The following is a 17,765-nucleotide window of genomic DNA, read 5'->3' as shown; positions in this document are numbered from 1 at the left end:
CAGTTCCTGTCCTCCTTAATCTAGGAATTTCCTCAGAAGGAAACATCCTTCAAAAGCAGTGGAGGCATCATGAGGTAGTTAAATCAAAGTGATGCTGCAACTAGCAGAACTGATTAAAACTCTGCAGTTTCGCTATGGACAGTTTTGTGTGTGGCACTAGACATCTAAACAACGAATGGTAGGATTATCATGGAGAGTCACGGAACTGAAAACATTAACTCTGCTTTCTTTCACCAGATGCTGTCAGACTTGCTGAGTTTTGTCAGCAATTTCTGTTTTTGTTTCAGACCATCAGCATCTGCAGTTTTTTGTTTTATTATAACAAATAGCAGGAGCAAGGTCCTCAGCGACCTCAATTTTGTGAAGGCCTAACACAGCCAGCAAAGTCCCTTTGGAGTGGACGCAAATGTGGACGATGGAGAATAATGTGGAAAAAACGTGATGTTGTCCACTTTGGGGGCTAAGAGTGGAAAATCTCAACATTTACAACAAAAAACACACTTACTCTTCTTCTGGAATTCAGTCCTTTTAATCAGTGAGAACTGATTTTATGCCCCAGTATCTAGTATGGAGGAAGATGGTTGTGATTGGTGGAAGCCAACGATCTCAACCTCAGAATATTGGCTCAGGAGTTCATCTGAGCAGTGCTCTAGGTCCAATTACCTTTAGCTACGTGATCAATGGCATTTTGTCTATCATATAACCAGAATGGGAATGTTTGCTGTTTGGTTCAGTTCTATTATGGGTTTAGATTAGATTCCCTGCACTGTGGAAACAGGCCCTTCGACCTAAACGTTCTACACTGCCCCTTAAAGCATCCCACCCAGACCCATCCCCCATATCCCACACACCCCTGAACACTACGGGCAATTTAGCATGGCCGATTCACCTAGCCTGCACATCTTTGGACTGTGGGAGAAAACCAGAGCACCCGGAGGAAACCCACGCAGACACAGGGAGAATGTGCAAACTCCACACAGACAGTTGCCCAAGGCTGGAATCGAATCTGGGTCCCTGGTGCTGTGAGGCTGCAGTGCTAACCACTGAGCCATCATGCCACCCAAAAGTAGGTTCTCACATAATAAAGCAATCCCTGCTGTCACATAGCAATACCCCAAGTTCAAGCTTGGGCTAATAACGAGCACTATACATTCATACCATATAAGTCGTAGGAAAGGACAATCTCCTCTTGACATTCAAGGGCATCTACAACTTTGAAACACCCACCATCAATATCTGCAGGCTTTCCATTGACCAGAAACTGAACTGTGCATGGCATGTAAATCGTATGGCTACAAGAACAGGTCAGAGGCGAAGAATTAACTAATTTACTGACTCCCCAAAAAGCACAAGTCAGTCGGAGCCAATTATTGTGTTTTATATTTTGGCAATATGTAGGTTTTATGTGTGTAACGTGAGCTTTGTTTCCAAGTGCCACTGAAATATCCATTCTCATGCTTTGGGCTTTTTGCTTTTGGGATTGCCCAGCACACAGATTAATCATAAATAGTGCAAATAAACAGTCAGACAAGTTTCGAAGTACTATACCACAGGCACGGAAAAGAATGAAATAGAAACAAAATTGACACTTCCATAGCGTCCATAGAGAGTAACATTGGGTAAACAATTCAAGTCCTTTCTGATAACTGTCAAATGGTCATCGATCTCAAACATTAACTCAATCATCTTTTCTCCAGAGATCATGAGTGGCTCGTTCAGTGTTCCCAGAGTTTTCTGTTCCTTTACAAACTCAAAACATGTGGGTTGGGTGATGCCAATCAGACCTTCATTCTTGCTCTGTCGTTCGATAAGGTCATAGCTGATTTTATTATTTCATGTTCCCACTCACTCCAATATTTCTTCACATGTGGGAAATTGAGGACACTTCCAGTGTCCACGGTGATCACATATGCAGGAAATGTGTTCATCTGCAACTCCTGATTCACTACATGGAGCTGCAGATGGACTCACTATGGAACATCCATGATGTCAAGGACATTGTGCCTAACATGTTTAGCAAGCTGGTCACACCACTACTAAAAGCAGAAAAATGTTGGGTGACCACCAGGAAGATAAACAAGTGTGCACAGGCAGTAGATGAGTTTCCTGTGGTCATCCTATCTCAAACAGTTATACCATGCTGGATATTGTTGGGGAAAGGGGTGTCAGCCAAGTTTGTGGCATCATGTTTGGCTCTGCTGCATGGCAGGGGAGGGAAAAAACTGGGAGAACTTTAGTGGTTGAGAACGTGATTGTAAGGGGAGCTGATAGGCAGCTGTGTGGATTTCCCAAATGGTATGTTGCGTCCCTGATGTCAGCATCATAGATGTCTTGGGGCAGCTGCAGGGCATTCTGTAGGGGGAGGGTGAACAGCCAATAGCCTTGGCACATGTCAATACCAACAATATGTATTAAAAAAAGAAATTAGATTGTTCAAGGGAAAGTTGGATAAATAGGTAATAGATTGAAAAGGAAGAGTATGAAGATTGTAATCTCCGATTACTTCCAGAGCCAGATGCTACTGAGTATGAGAATAAGAAGAAAGATCACCTTAACTCATGGCTAAAAGTGATGGTGTAGGAGGGAGAGACTTAGATTTTTGGATCAGTTTCTAGGGTCAGTAAGACTTGTACAAGGTGGACCAGAATGGTTTCCTTATCCTTTCTGGGATGTTTTCCCATGCTTTTAGGGAGGATTTTAAACTAATTTGACATACAGAAGATGTAAGGTTGGAAGTGATATCCAATCAGATATTTCAGGAATACTAGGATAGTTCAGTAGACAGAAATGATATGCCCATGATAAGGCACACAAGAGAATGGGATGGCTAAATTGTTGCTATTTTAATGCAAAGAGCTTGATTGCTAAGGCAGATGAACTTAGCTCATTGATCAGCACGTGAGAATATGACATTGTTGCATTCACTCAGACGTATTTGAAGGAAGAGAAGTTTCAGGCATGTTAGGGGATGGGTGTTAGAGAGGTGGAGGCACGGCATTATTGATAAAGGAAATCATCACTGCAGAAAGGCGGAGAATGTCTTAAAAGGCTTTTCAAATCAGGCCATCTCAGTACAGCTTGGAAATGAAAAAAGAGTAATCAAATTGTTGGGATTACACTAAAGGTCTCTTAGTAGTCAGAGGGAGAGAGAAAAGCAGATATGTAGACAAATCACAGAAAGGTGTGAGAGGAATATAGTTATAGTATTAGGGGATTTCAACTTTGCTAATGTTAACTGGGATCACTTTTGTACGAAAGGACTGGCCAAGGTGGAATTTTTAAAGTGTACCCAGGAGAGCTTTTTCTGTCAGTGCGTAGTTTGTCATAGAGATGAGGCAGTGCTACGCCTAATCATAGGGAATGAAGCTGGTCAAGTTCAGGTTTGCTTCCACTCTCGGTTGTCTGTCTGCGTGGATTTTGCACATTCTTCCCATGTCTGCATGAGTTTCCTTCGGGTGCTCCGGTTTCTTCCCACAATCCAAATATGTGCGGGTTTGGTGAATTGGCCATGCTAAATTGCCCGTAGTGTTCAGGGATGTTTAGATTATCAATGTTATCCATGGGAAATGCAGGGTTACAGGGAAAGGGTAAGGGGGAATGGGTCTAGGTGGGATGATGTTCGGAGGGTTGGTGTGGACTTTTTGGGCTGAAAGGACCTGTTTCCATTCTGTAGGGATTCTAAAAGAAAAAGTAGTTGAAGTATCAAAGGCTGAGCATGGGGTTAGTGACCATAACTCTATCAGTTTCAAAGTCCTTAAGCATATTGCAGAAGTTAAGTGTATAAATTGGAGAAGGCCAATTTTAATGTCATTAGACAGGATCTGGCGAAGAGAGACTGGGAACGGTTACTTTCAGCTAAGTCTAAATTTGGAAATGGGACTCTTTTAAAAGAATCATGCTGAGAGTCAGGCCAGTGTGGATTGAAGAGTGAAGAGCAGCAGATCTAGGGAATCTTGGACAACAAGGAATACTGAGAGTTTGATGAAGAAAAGAAGAAAGCATATGTCGTGTATAGACCATTAAAAACAGGGCTGGCATTCCGAAGTATAGAGCGTATGGAGGTTGTTTAAAAAAAATTAGGGCACGAGAGAGAGGCTATGCAATAACTTTGGCAGGTAGGAATAAGTAAAAACACAAGCCATTTTGTATGTATGTTAAGGGTAAAAGATTACCAGGGAAAATGTGAGGCTTATTAGAGGCCAAAGGAGCAATCTGTGTTTAGAGCCAATGGATATGGGTGAGGTCTTAAATAAACACTTCCCATCTGTATTGATGGAAGAAAAAGACATTGTAGCTGGATATTTCAGTTGAGAAGTGAATTGCTAGAACATGTTTAACATTAATAAGGAGGCGATATTAAATGTTTTGGCTGGCATAAAGGTGCATAAATCCTCAGGGCCTGAAGTGACTTAATCACAGATTGCTATGGGAGGTAAGGGAGGAGATTGTTGGGGCCCTGGCAGAGATATGAACACTTCACTGGCCACAGGTAAAGTGCCAGATAATTGGAGGATAGTTATTGTGGTTCTTGTATTAAGAAGGGCAGTAGGGATAGTCCATGTAATTACAGAACAGTTAGTCTGATGTTAGTGGGAGGAAAATCATTGGAAAAAAATTTGAGAGAATGGATTAATAAACAATTGGAAAGGCAAGGATTGATCAAGAATAGTCGCCATAGATTTATTGGAAGGAGATAGCATTATAGAGTCATAAAGCATGGTAACAGACACTTCTGTCCAACCATTCCATGCTCCCACATTCCCAAACTAAACAAATCCCATCTGCGTGTGCTTGGCCCATATCCCTCCAAATGTTTCTTATTCATTACTTATCCAAATGTCTTTTAAGTGCAGTAACTGTACCCACATCTACCAGTTCTTCTCAAAGTTCATTCCACACATGAACCATTCTCCATGTAAAAAAGTTGCCCCTTCTGCCGTTCTTATATTTTTCTCCTTTCACTTTAAAAATATGCCCCCTTGTCTTGAAATTCCCCACCCTGAGGAGAAGACACCTGTCATTCACCTTATCTATAATTCCCAGGCTTCACCTTACAGCCTTTCTTAAATAAAGGCACGACATTAGCCAACGTCCAGTCCTCTGGCACCTCACCTGTAGCTGTTGATGATATAACCATCTCTGCTAAGGGTCACACAATTTCTCCCCTAACTTGCTAACTGAAAAAAAATGTTTTCATACAGAGGGCGATAGAAGTAGAGAATGTGCTACCTGAGAGGGTGGTTGTGGCAGGTACTCTTACAACATTCAAGAAGTATCTGGACAAGCACTCAAGCGGCTGGGATATATTAGGCTATGGGCCAAGTTCAGGTAAAAGGGATTCGTGAGGTTTGGTGTTTGTTGGTTGGCGTAGACATGATGCATACTCCATTTGCCTGGTCATTACCTATTCACTGAACTTCCATATTTGTAGGCTCTTTATGTCCTCTTCAAATCTTACTTTCCAACTTATCATTTTGTCATCAGCAAATGTGGCAATCATACCTAGCTCCCTTCAGTGAAATCATTTATATAAGTTTTAAAAAGTTGGGGCTGAAGCACTGATCCCTGAGGCACCATTCTTTATATCTTGTCAACAGAAAATGACTTATTTGTCCATAGTCTGTTTTCTGTTTGCTCGCCAATCTTTCATCCAGACCAATATGTTACACTTTTACTGTGAACTTTTATTTTTCACAATAACATTTAATGAAACATTTCATGAAGTGTTTTCTGGCAACCTAAGTACAGTACATCCACTAATTGTCCTTCATCAATGTGTTAGTAATTCAGAGAATTCTAACAAATTGGATTAACTTGACTTCACTTTCACAAAACTATATTGAGTCTGCCTGATTACTTTGAATTTTTCTAAGCATTCTATTACAACATCTTTCATAAAAGTTTTTAACATGTTCTCTATAATGGACTTTAAGTTAACTGGCCTGTAATTTCCAGACTTCCGTGTTCCTTGCATTGTGAATAAAGGAGTTATATTAACTATTTTCCAATCTGGAACCTTCCCTGAATTTAAGGAATTTTGGAATATCCAGAGGGTAATATCTGGAAATGAATATACTTATCATGCATCAGCTAACCCAGTAATCACTCATTTTAACATATTGAAAATGCAGTTGCTCTCGTACTAAGAAGGATTAGCATTGCAGCATCACAATCGGCTGGAGGCTAAAACTAGCCTGTCTCATGATGGTCTAATCCTAGCTCACATTCCCTATTAGTAGGTGAAAAATCCAATACTTGCTGAGTTTTGCTTTACAATGATAGAAGAGCTGACACTGAAGGATCCAAAGTTGACACTACTATGAATGTTTGGTTGCTACGAACCAGTTATCCCTGGGGTAACTTCTCTGATATCACTTGCTTAAACCCAAAAGATCAGAAGGATCTTGAGGCTTAAATCTTCTATATCACTAAAGAAACATGATCCTGAATTTCGAATTGATTGAGAGAATTATCTGGCATATACGTTGCTGATCAAAACAGGCAGCAACTGCAAATCTATACACTTGAATCTATGTATCTGCTTACAATTGTTATTTCAATTTAATTTTAATTCAAACCAGGATTTGCTGCTTAGTATACCTCCCATTGTTAACCAATTTCAGTTTGAGATCATTAAAGAAGTTTTGTTAATTTACTTTTGCTAGTCCACTCTAATAACTTGTATATTCTAGCACAAAATGTGTAATTACTGATTCAAAAACATGCACATGCAGAAATATACTGGTACTTAAATTCTTGAAAATATATTTACATGCTGTACTTGAGAATTGAACACTGACATGCAAAATAATTTGAAGTCTATGAATTGATCATAAAGTAGTAAAATACTTAGTTTAATGTGCTATGTTCTAATCGATTGCAAGTACATTCAATGTTTAGTACCCAGAAGTGGTCAGTTATCCACTCTAGGTTAAGTGCTCCCTTTTCATCATGGGATAAAAAAGTTCAAAAAAGAAGAAAAACTGTTGTTTCACCACTTGCCTTTTAAGATCATGTTGAAATTTAAATAGACCTTTGAATGTAGGGAAATTTATAGTTCAGTAAAAGAAAAGAAAACGAGACATGAATACTAGCTGGTCATCGAGTACAGCTGTTATAATCAGAACAACATTAAAATGATATGAGTAAATTGAGGATTAATTACATGGTTAAAATATGAGACTGAAGATGAAATGTATTAGGGTCTCATGTTGTCTTAAATTTGATAAGAGCTTTCATTTGTATTTCACTGCCAGATTATTTGGTTCAATCATTTGATGTTAGAAGATAACTTAGAAGTTAGAGTCCTCTCGTTCAGGTTAACATCACCAATTGAAGCACAGTAATTACTAAGATCGTCGAGGTGTAAATCTCTTTCCCTCAAAAATAAATGCCTCTGGATCATATCAGCTATTAAAAATGTGTTCAGCCTGCTTTGTTTGTAATTTGCGATAGCGACCTCAACTGAGGTCAAATTCAAGCTTAACATCACCACAATTTCAACTGATGATCACGTCTCCTTTGAAAACTGAAATCTAGTCAGTTGAAGTGTAGGCTGTGCTTTCTTCCAGACTGTAAACATTTCACATTTTCTACCATGTCAAGTTTGCTGTATAATTTAAAGCCAAGCCCAAGATATCAACCAGATTCAGTTACAAGAATCTTCAGTATTGTTACATCATTTCATGAAATAATAACACCTATTCAAAAGTTTGGGTCATTGAGTTTCGATTTTCACTCACTATTGTATGTTGCTACCTTTTGGGGTACTTTTGCACGAAGTGGATTGTTTATTCAATGTTACATTACAAAAAATATATTTTTACTCAATTACTATTTTTTAAACAGGGTGAAATAAAGATCCTGAAATTGAAGAATCTACGTCCTCTGGATTATGCGAATTATAGTTGTATTGCATCAGTCAGAAATGTTTGTAATATCCCTGACAAGATGGTTTCATTCAAGCTCAGCAATGCTACCGGTAGGTAAAGTCTCACTTTAAATGCAGCCATGTAGAAAGATGATGCCTTTCCAGGTGCCTTGTTCCTCTTAATAGTCAACTCGTATCCACTGAGTCCTTTTTGATTTATGGTACCTTGGCAACAGCCCTGTAAGTTCACAATGTGTAGCACAACACATGTACAATGTGGTGGGCTGCTGGAAAGAATCAATTATCTTCTACTCAAATGTTTGTGAGCAGAGATGCCCACTGTCCATTTACACTGTGCTTTCCAGACTAGTTATTGAACTACATACTGGTTTTGTATGTACCTGGCTGCCCAAGGAAGGCAGTTTTATTTTAATGCAGCTTCAGTTACATATATTGAGCTCTCTGTTTCTTCTGAGCCACTAAACACGATCATCGTCATCTGCCGGTTACGGTAGCAACAATAATTTTCAATTATTTTGCACCTCTAACTAATCAGAGTGAAATAACACAAAATTAAGAGAATACTATATTAGGACAGGTGACCAAGTGCTTGACTGAAGAGCTGGATTCTAGGGTGCAGCTCATTGGAGGAGAGACAGATAGAGGTGCAGAGAGATTCAGGGAAAGCATTTCAGAGCTTGAGTTCTAGATGGCTAGGAGCATTAGGTCCAATGAAGAAGTGATGAAAACTGTGTATGTAGAAGACCCAAAAATAGAGAAGTGCAGAAATTTATAAGTGTTGTAGGGCTGAAGGAGGTTGCTGAGATCAGGACAGGCAAAGCCTGGGAATGATTTGAAAACAAAAATGATACCTTTTAAAAAAAAATTCTGTGGCTGGTGAATTAGATGTAGGTGTAGGTTAGCAAGCATGGCTCCTGTTTTGGATAAGGCCTTGCCATGAATGCTGAACTGATCCACGACTTCAAATCTATTCACTTCAAAATCAGACTCATATTGATAAGGGGACATTGGGCAGTTTCAGTACATGTCGTGGTACTGTGTACGTCTCAGATTGAATGATAGACCTGATTCTACGTCTGCTCCACTGATTTATCTGCTTAAATGTCTCTTGGTAAAAGCATATTCTTATTTCAGTGAAATCTGTTTGATTCAAAATATTTAGGCACACTTCAGCATATAGACAATAGTGACAGTGTTCACAGCAACATATGATGCAATCATCATGAATTGGCATGAAATCATTTTACAGCTCTAACATGTGTCATTCATTTTAGCCTCCCACCTCAATGTACATAATTGTATGGTGGCTTATAATTCTTCTAAGTATAATTTATGACCACCTTCTAGTCTTAACGTAAAATATATTGTTTCTACCTTATACCGTTCATTAAAAATGCACAATGTCAATGTATGTAATTAACTTTCATCCCACTGCTCTAATATGGGTTATTGATTATTACCTTACAACTGAACTTATATTATTGGCCTGACAGCCTAACTATGTAATTTACGACGTTAGTGCAATGGATGTGTCTGAAGGTTGGCTTATATTTATTTCCTCGGGGCACCAGAATTTTATGAGCATTGTTTGTATTATTCAATACAAATCATCAAGTCACTTGGCTTTAAGGAACGGGCTTTGCAGTTTAGAGCCCTGCAGTGTTATTGCTGGACTGCAATAAATTTACACAGTGAAATTTACTTAAAATGGTCATCACTATAGTCCACACAGCTGCTCTTCACAGATAAATTGTTTCTAAATGGAGCTACAAGCCAAAGTCAATGCTGTCTCACCAAAATTAAAGATAAATGGTCATTATGAATGATATGTTTGTGATTATACATGGTATTTGTGATATTTAAGGTAATTTTCATCGTAGGGCATGCTTTATAAGAGACAACATTTCATAAATAGTTTCTTACAATAGATTGGGCGTGTTGGTGAGTAATAGAAACTATGATTTCGGAAAGTTAACAACTTAAATACGTTTTAAATGTTTCTCTTGGGTTTCTCACTATAAAATGCAAAATACTACAGGAACAATGGTAAAACATTTTCAATTGATTTATTGCATGTAATAAGGTTATTTTAGAAAGTGTACAATCATTGCAACATTTAGTAATTTTTACAGATGCTAAATGTTTTTTTCATGGTTTACTTTCTATTAAACACCACAATAAGAGAAAGGTCAAAATGCATAAGAATAGGGCAAATGCCGGGGTGCTAAATTACATTTTTTGTCACACTTATGTAGAGACTTACCCCATTGTACATTTATTTCTATACTTGCTTAGCAAAAACCACAACCCATTTTTGAAAAAAAGGGCTAAAACCTTGACTGAAATATTAGTAAATAGGACTTTCAATGACCATTGATTGTTTGTACACTGTGTCCTAGCTCATCATTTCAGGATCATGGCTTTGAATGATGACTTCTTCATATCAGTAACTTTGAACAGTAATGTGGTGGGGTTTATTTTTGCATTGTAGTTCAATGAATGCCCATAGTAAAAGTGATGTTGAGTGTCTGAGCACAAAATTGGCCAAAGCAGAGCCAAACTTTCAAGGAACATTTTCTTCCCACCTCATTCAACAAGCCCTTTCCAAATTGGGAGCAGATGTTTCAAATTCCATTGAACTTTTAGACATTCTAGTTAAAAAGACTCCAGGCAAAGGACATACTTCATGATTTCTTGCTTGCAAGTGATTGTTGTTGTCTCAGAGCTGGAAATGCAATGTAACATGATTTTGCCCTCCTATAAATCCAATTTTAGCCTCATGATCACCATGAAGAATACTGAAGTAATTTACCAGCCTGCTCTATTAAAGTTGTATATGGATCTCAAAGCCCCTGGCCAGATGCTGTCAACTTATATCTTCACTTATCTTGGCTGTCTCTAGTTGTCCAAACTGATGATGAAAAACATATAAAATTTGGCAAAGCAATTGTATCCTTCTTAAACTTCATCCAGTAGTAGGAAATGAGGATGACTAAGTCCATAGAGGGACACTCCCACCCACTCTGCTCTCTGCATGTGAGGATTAGATTGTGTACTAATGCCAGGCTAAGAAACTTGACATCTTTTACTTGAGCTACTTTTCAAAATTTCTGAAGGTGAGACAGCAGGACAAAATGCAAGAAACTGAGGTGCTCAGTCAAACTGGCGTGCCAAGTACATGTCATATTATTACAGTCACAACTGGGGTGGGATGGTCATGTAATAAAGCCTGTGTACCTGCACCACGGGGAGTGCAGCAGTTCAGGATGATATTTCACCACCAGCTTCTCAACAGATGGGCAATAATTGCTGAGTAATGGGGAAAGTTCAGGATCACTTCATCTGGTACAACCAAATTGAATGTGCGTCCTTCGAAAGTAAGCAGATCACAAGTACAGAGAAAATGCAAGATTGAGGCAATCCAGGACAAGAAGCTTGTCTAAAGCACACCTGCAGATGTGACAAAATTGCATCTTAATCATCTGCCTATACTGATGTGTGACAGGATGGTTATGCATTCTCGGCACAAATTAGCCTTAGCAGCCACTCGTGTGCCTACCAGAACTCTACCAAACACAAACAAAATCAGAAATTTCTAGAACAGCTCAGCAGATCTGACAACATTTGTGAAGAGAAATCAGAGTTAATGTTTTGTGTCCAGAACTCTACCGATCTCTATTGATGGTAAACACACCAGAGCTTCATCTTGAATGACAAGAAATAACTTCCATGCAAAAATAATGTTCCATAGACCATTGGGTCGAGGGAGGGTCATTGTGTGGGTGCAATCCAAGAAGCAAGCAAAAACATCCCATAGGACAATATAACGCAGAGATATGTGTAAGCAGCACTTGTAACTGCAAATTCTATGAGTAACAAAACAAAGACCGCACTCTGTTGGCTGAAACACAAGCTAGAATTATAGATATCAGTGCATTGTAATAATGAATTGTTGAGTCACTAGATGCGTGATAATAAGGTAATAAATGCACACTGATTGGCACCATTGCAGGAAGGTGCTTTAAACTGTAATCACTTATTTGTAATAGTTATGCACTTTTCTTTTTGGCCACTAACCAAAAAAAATTCTGATGAAAAATTGGAATTCATTTTTAAAAGATATATTGATATTGTCAGATATTTCCATAGCACTTCAAATGGTTCTACTTTAACAATTATTACTCCTAAAGCCAAATTGTAATTGGTGTGGGCAGGAATTACTTCACTGCATATTTCTAGCCTCCTCTACCATCATGTATACCATCATGTATCACTCAGACAGTATCGGTGGAGATGAGGGGAATGAATAACCACCCTGTCATACATCTGTATAAGCAGATCATTAAGGTGCAAATTTGTCACATCTTCAGAACCATGCAAGCATAGGAATGTGCAAAGCCCAACGACATTTTACTTATTTTCGTGTTTAGTGATGGTTCAGCAATGAGTTGATATGTACAATTTTTGAGGGATCACTGTGTTTTAGGATCCAGTTTGTGTTTTTCTGGGTGAGTTTATTATCTGCAAATCCCTGACTTATGTGCTTTTTGGTTAGTGTTGACTGTTATTGTGAAAGCTGAAGAGACACTTAGTTCTCAAACTTCTGCCAAACCTTCAAACTGCTAATTTTTACATGGTCTTGATACTGAACAGACTGGAGTGATTCAATATGCACTGCTCGAAGGGCAACCTCGTATTCTATTAGAATACAACCTTCTGAGAGCCACATGGCAGTTCAGTCCTTTAGTGATGTTGGCATAGGGAGTGTAAGTACCATTCCATGAATTATGTTACCAAGGCTGGTGGGAAATAAAATCAGTAAAGGTTGGAAGTACACAGAGAGCCATTTAACATCTATGGAGAAATAACAGCAGGTCAATGTTTCATATGCTAGCTGCCAGTTGACAACCTCTCATTTGAAACATGAAAAACATTATAAAACATCCTTACTAAATCAGCTTCATAACTGAAACTTAGCAAAATTCCATAGATGATCATGTGCTTTTAAATCTTTGTGGTTATGTTGTATTATGCCCCTGACTCAAACTCACTTATAGGTAATAGAAGTGCATGTTATTGCATTCATTGTTTATGCAAAAATGGAAATCACTTTGGAATCAAAATGCATATCTTAGTAACGAAATATCTTACCTAAATATTGCAGTATGTTCACCTCATCAGCTTCCACACAATGACCTAATGTATCATTGCAAGAAACAACTGCATCTGTGGTGAATATTTAACATCACACAAGAGGTGGCAAGCAATAACTTGTTACGGTTTCTATCATGGCTTAATGCTTAATATTTTCTCGTCAGTTCCATAAAAAACAGAATGCAAATAGAACACATTTTTGGAAGCATTGTGCCTCACATTGTCCACTCTTTCTCCTCTATACTTTATAATTTACGGATCATGACTTCAGTTGAAGATGTTTGTGGAGGTTTCATCACATGATCCATCACATTGTTTGGAGCTGTCTTTGAGAGGTCGGTCTCTGATCTCTGGAGATGGCAGGCCAATCCTCTAAATGGTTGGAAACACTTTTTTTGTGGACAGGTTGCACACTGGACTGAAGCAAAATAGATTGATGCTGCTATTTTGTTGCCTTATACGTAAGAGTTAGGAACTAATTAGTATTGGAATGTATGTCTGGCTGTGTTACATTTATTGTTACATCGCAGCTACATAACAAACCACAATGTATCAGACCACCAAACGGGAAATTGGTTCAATAAAGCTCGAGTATTGTGATCAGTGTTTCCCACCAGCAACTGTATTTTTGAACAGAAAACATCTGAAATTCAGTTATTTTTTACAAGAATGGAACGATAACGTATCATGGTTGCAGGCACGCCTTAGCGCCCATTTCGCTTGTATAACCCTAACCCTAACCTGTGCCCACCTCGAAGGCCCTTTCGATCTGTCTCCACCCAGAGCACTCCATTTGGCCTTTTGTCTGCACCCGATCTCTTCTTTGAGAACTGACAATATGACAATAGCTGCTTTATCTGGTCCCCTCACCCATCTGACTTTTCTCCCTCTGTATTTGCTGCATCCTATTCTTTCAGGGCTAACCCTGACTTTGCTATCACACCAGTTTAGAAGGGTAGTGCTGATGTCATTCAGTTTGCTGACTTTTACCTTATGCAGGCTGACAGCCAACTCCCAGACACTTCTTTGTCTCTACCCCATACATTTCCAAGACTGCCAGTGACCTCATCTCCCCTGGAGTTCTGAGATAATGGGAACTGCAGACACTGGAGAATCCAAGATAACAAAGTGTGGAGCTGGATGAACACAGCAGGCCAAGCAGCATCTCAGGAGCACAAAAGCTGACGTTTCAGGCCTAGACCCTTCATCAGAGAGGGGGATGGGGAGAGGTTCCTGGAATAAATAGGGAGAGAGGGGGAGGCGGACCGAAGATGGAGAGAAAAGAAGATAGGTGGAGAGGAGAGTATATGTGGGGAGGTAGGAAGGGATAGGTCAGTCCAGGGAAGACGGACAGGTCAAGGAGGTGGGATGAGGTTAGTAGGTAGGAAATTGAGGTGCGGCTTGAGATGGGAGGAAGGGATGGGTGAGAGGAAGAACAGGTTAGGGAGGCAGAGACAGGCTGGGCTGGTTTTGGGATGCAGTGTGGGGAGGAGATGAGTTGGGCTGGTGTTGGGATGCAGTGAGGGGAGGGGACGAACTGGGCTGGTTGTGGGATGCGGTGGGAGAAGGGGGAATTTTGAAGTTGGTGAAATCCACATTGATACCATTGGGCTGCAGGGTTCCCAAGTGGAATATGAGTTGCTGTTTCTGCAACCTTTGGGTGGCATCCTTGTGGCACTGCAGGAGGCCCATGATGGACATATCATCTGAAGAATGGGAGGGGGAGTTAAAATGGTTCGCGACTGGGAGGTGCAGTTGTTTATTGCGAACCGAGCGTAGGTGTTCTGCGAAGTGGTCGCCAAGCCTCCACTTGGTTTCCCCAACGTAGAGGAAGCCACAACAAGTACAGCGGATGCAGTATACCACATTGGCGGATGTGCAGGTGAACACCTGCTTGATGTGGAAAGTCTTCTTGGGGCCTGGGATGGGGGTGAGGGAGGAGGTGTGGGGGCAAGTGTAGCACTTCCTGCGGTTGCAGGGGAAGGTGCCGGGTGTTTTTCCCTGAAGTTTCTCCTGGAGTTCTCCCTTGCACAGCTTCCCATTTCAAAAGTCCCAGTCAAGCATAGCCCACTTCTGCCTTCTTTCTAAAATCCACAAACTGGACTATCTTGACAGACTCATCTGTTCAACCTGTTCTCCCCCCACCAACCTTACTTCTTCCTATTTTGACTCTATGTTTGCTTCTCTTTCTCAATCTCACTTACATTTGTCATTTATTTTGACACTTTACTTTGGGGTTTCACAATTTCCAGTTTTCTGGCGCTAGCCACCACCTCTTCACCGTGGATGCGCAATTCCTCCACACATACATTCCCCATCAGAATGGCCTGGAGGCACTCCATTTCTTCCTTGAAAAAAGACCTGCACAGTCTTTATCCATGACTACCCTTCTTCACTTGGCTGAGCTCACTCTCATTTGAAACAATTTTTACATTAACTCACCTCATTTTCTGCAAATTAAAGTTATGGCCATGGTTACCCATACAGATCCCAGGTATGATCTTTTCTTTGTGAGATATATGGAATATTCTTTGTTCCGGTGTTTTGCAGGCAATTAGGACTGCAGATGCTGGAAGCATGAGTCCATAAATGTGGAACTGGAAAAGCACAGCAAGTCAGACATCACCCAAGGAGGTGGGAAGTCAATGTTTCAGGCTAAAACCCTTCATCGGGGCTGGGTCCTTTCTTGACATCATTGTTTCTATTTCTAGGGATAGACTATCTGCCAATATTAATTACAAGACCACTGACTCCCACAGTTACCTTGACTAGACATCCTCACAGTTTGATTTTCAAGGATTCCACTCCATTCTCCTGTTCTTTTTTTCCATCTCTGTCAATTCTGTTGATACCAACTTCCGCCAGGGTGCCTTCAACATGGTGTCCAATTTCCTCAACCAAGGATTTCCCCACTGTGGTTGATAGGGCCTTCAACTGTCTGATTCATCACCCACACTTATGCTCTCACTGTTTTATCCTTTCCAGTCTGTGATAGGTTTCCCTATGTTCAAACTTCCCATCCCACCCGCATTCAAAGGATCCTCCTCCACCACTTTACCATTCCTAGCAGGATACCACACCCAGACGTGTCCTCCCCTCCCTTCAAGTCTCATCTTTCAACATAACCATTTCATCTACAAAATCCCGGTCAACTCCTCCATCACACCGAGTACTTCTTCACTCTCCCATGGTATCTTCCCTAACACTTGGTAATTCAATTTCCCTCCTTCCCCACCATCCAAGGCCAAGCAGCATTTTACTTGTATTTCTTTAAGTCTGGTGTATTTGCCACTCACAATGCAGTCTGCATCACATTTGCAAGAGCAAATGTAGACTGGGAGGTCACTTTGCAAAACACCTCCAATCTGTCCATAGGCAAGTTCTAACATTCCAACTGTTCCAATTAGCCTCCTTGCTGCCTTGCTAACATTTTCATCCTGGGCCTGCCACAGTGATTCGGCAAAGCTCAACAATAAGCTTTAGGAGCAACATCACATTTTCCCCTTAGGCTTTACAGCCTCAAGTACTCAGTATTCCACAAAAAAACACTTCATAGTGTGATCTCTGTCCTCCATATTTCTTCTCTTATCATTTCTGCTCTCAGCATAGCAGACAGATTTTCTCTTTTTCAGACCTTCATTTGCACCCATTTCAAATCTCTACATTTTCATTACCAATGTTAGTACTCCCCCTTTTTCTCTGGACGCCCCACAACCTGTTCCATTTGCTGTTACTCCTTTGCAAACAACATAAAAGCCATCATATTGAGTTATGAAGAAGAGACATTTCAAATTTGAAATATTAACTTTGTTTTTGTTCACAGACCAACATGCTCTGTAGCTTATCCATAAATTACTTTGTCTGTGAATTTGTGCGACTGTCCACAGCTTTGTACATCTTTCCTTCTGCTTGGTGTACCTTATTTTGTTGATGTTTCACTGTATCAGTCCTAGTGCTTTTCTCTTGTCTTAACTGAAGCCATTTGGGCTGCCAGTGTCTTTGTCCATCTAGTTGTGCCTTCTTGAGTTACAGCCTGCAATATTGTAAGCTTGTCTTTTCCAATCAAATTGTTTTGTACTTCAGGATACGCAAGGCCTAAATAAACTGATCCATCTGTTTCCCTGAAATTACATTTTCAGGCTGTATCTTTCAATTTCAAGTTATGTGTCTATGATACATATTATTACTTGGAAATTTAGGTTCTGAAGTGGAAAACTTATGTATTAATTTGAGTTTGATTTGTGTTTCTATATTGTTAAGAAGAGAAGAACATATGTTTAAGTTTCATTTTTGAGTTCTTGGAGTGGTGTTGTCTGGAAGCTTGTTTGCACACATTTAGATGAGAACTTTAAACACATTTGGGGTGAATAATTCAGTGCATTAGAAACCTGCGTAGAGGAGAGAACAATAACCACCCTGTTGCTTAGCAACAAGATGTCCAATGACACAGGTAAACAGGTCAATAAACAAATTATTTTTGAAAGGCAATGTGTAGGTTTTCAGTTGGAGAGAAGCAGGTCATTCAGAAAGTAAAAGCCTGCATCAGCAGTTGTGCAGTTTTCCAGTTTCCAAAGCAGTTTAGGATGAAGAACAGTCTTGAGTGGCTAAAGAGCCACAACAAGAAAATTTCTCGGAAACAGAAGATATGGAAGAAGAGTTTTGGGATTCTATGTTAAGATATAAATGAGCTGTGTTAGCAATTTATTAATGGGTCCAAGGG

General features: G+C 39.9%; 1 protein-coding gene across 2 annotated transcripts in view; it reads left to right on the top strand.

Moving 5' to 3' along the window:
- mdga2a (MAM domain containing glycosylphosphatidylinositol anchor 2a) overlaps positions 1 to 17,765 on the top strand; it is an 871,663-nt gene that overhangs the window by 322,269 nt on the left and 531,629 nt on the right. For both annotated transcript variants that reach the window (XM_048538415.2, XM_048538414.2), the window contains exon 5: positions 7,849 to 7,981. In XM_048538415.2, coding sequence (XP_048394372.1) covers positions 7,849 to 7,981 — 133 coding nt within the window. The remainder of the gene's footprint in view (positions 1 to 7,848; positions 7,982 to 17,765) is intronic.

Source organism: Stegostoma tigrinum, chromosome 10 (assembly GCF_030684315.1).
Source record: "Stegostoma tigrinum isolate sSteTig4 chromosome 10, sSteTig4.hap1, whole genome shotgun sequence".
NCBI classification, from domain to species: domain Eukaryota; kingdom Metazoa; phylum Chordata; class Chondrichthyes; order Orectolobiformes; family Stegostomatidae; genus Stegostoma; species Stegostoma tigrinum.
The sequence above is the reverse complement of the archived record's forward strand: the minus strand, read 5'-3'. Positions and strand labels throughout refer to the sequence as shown.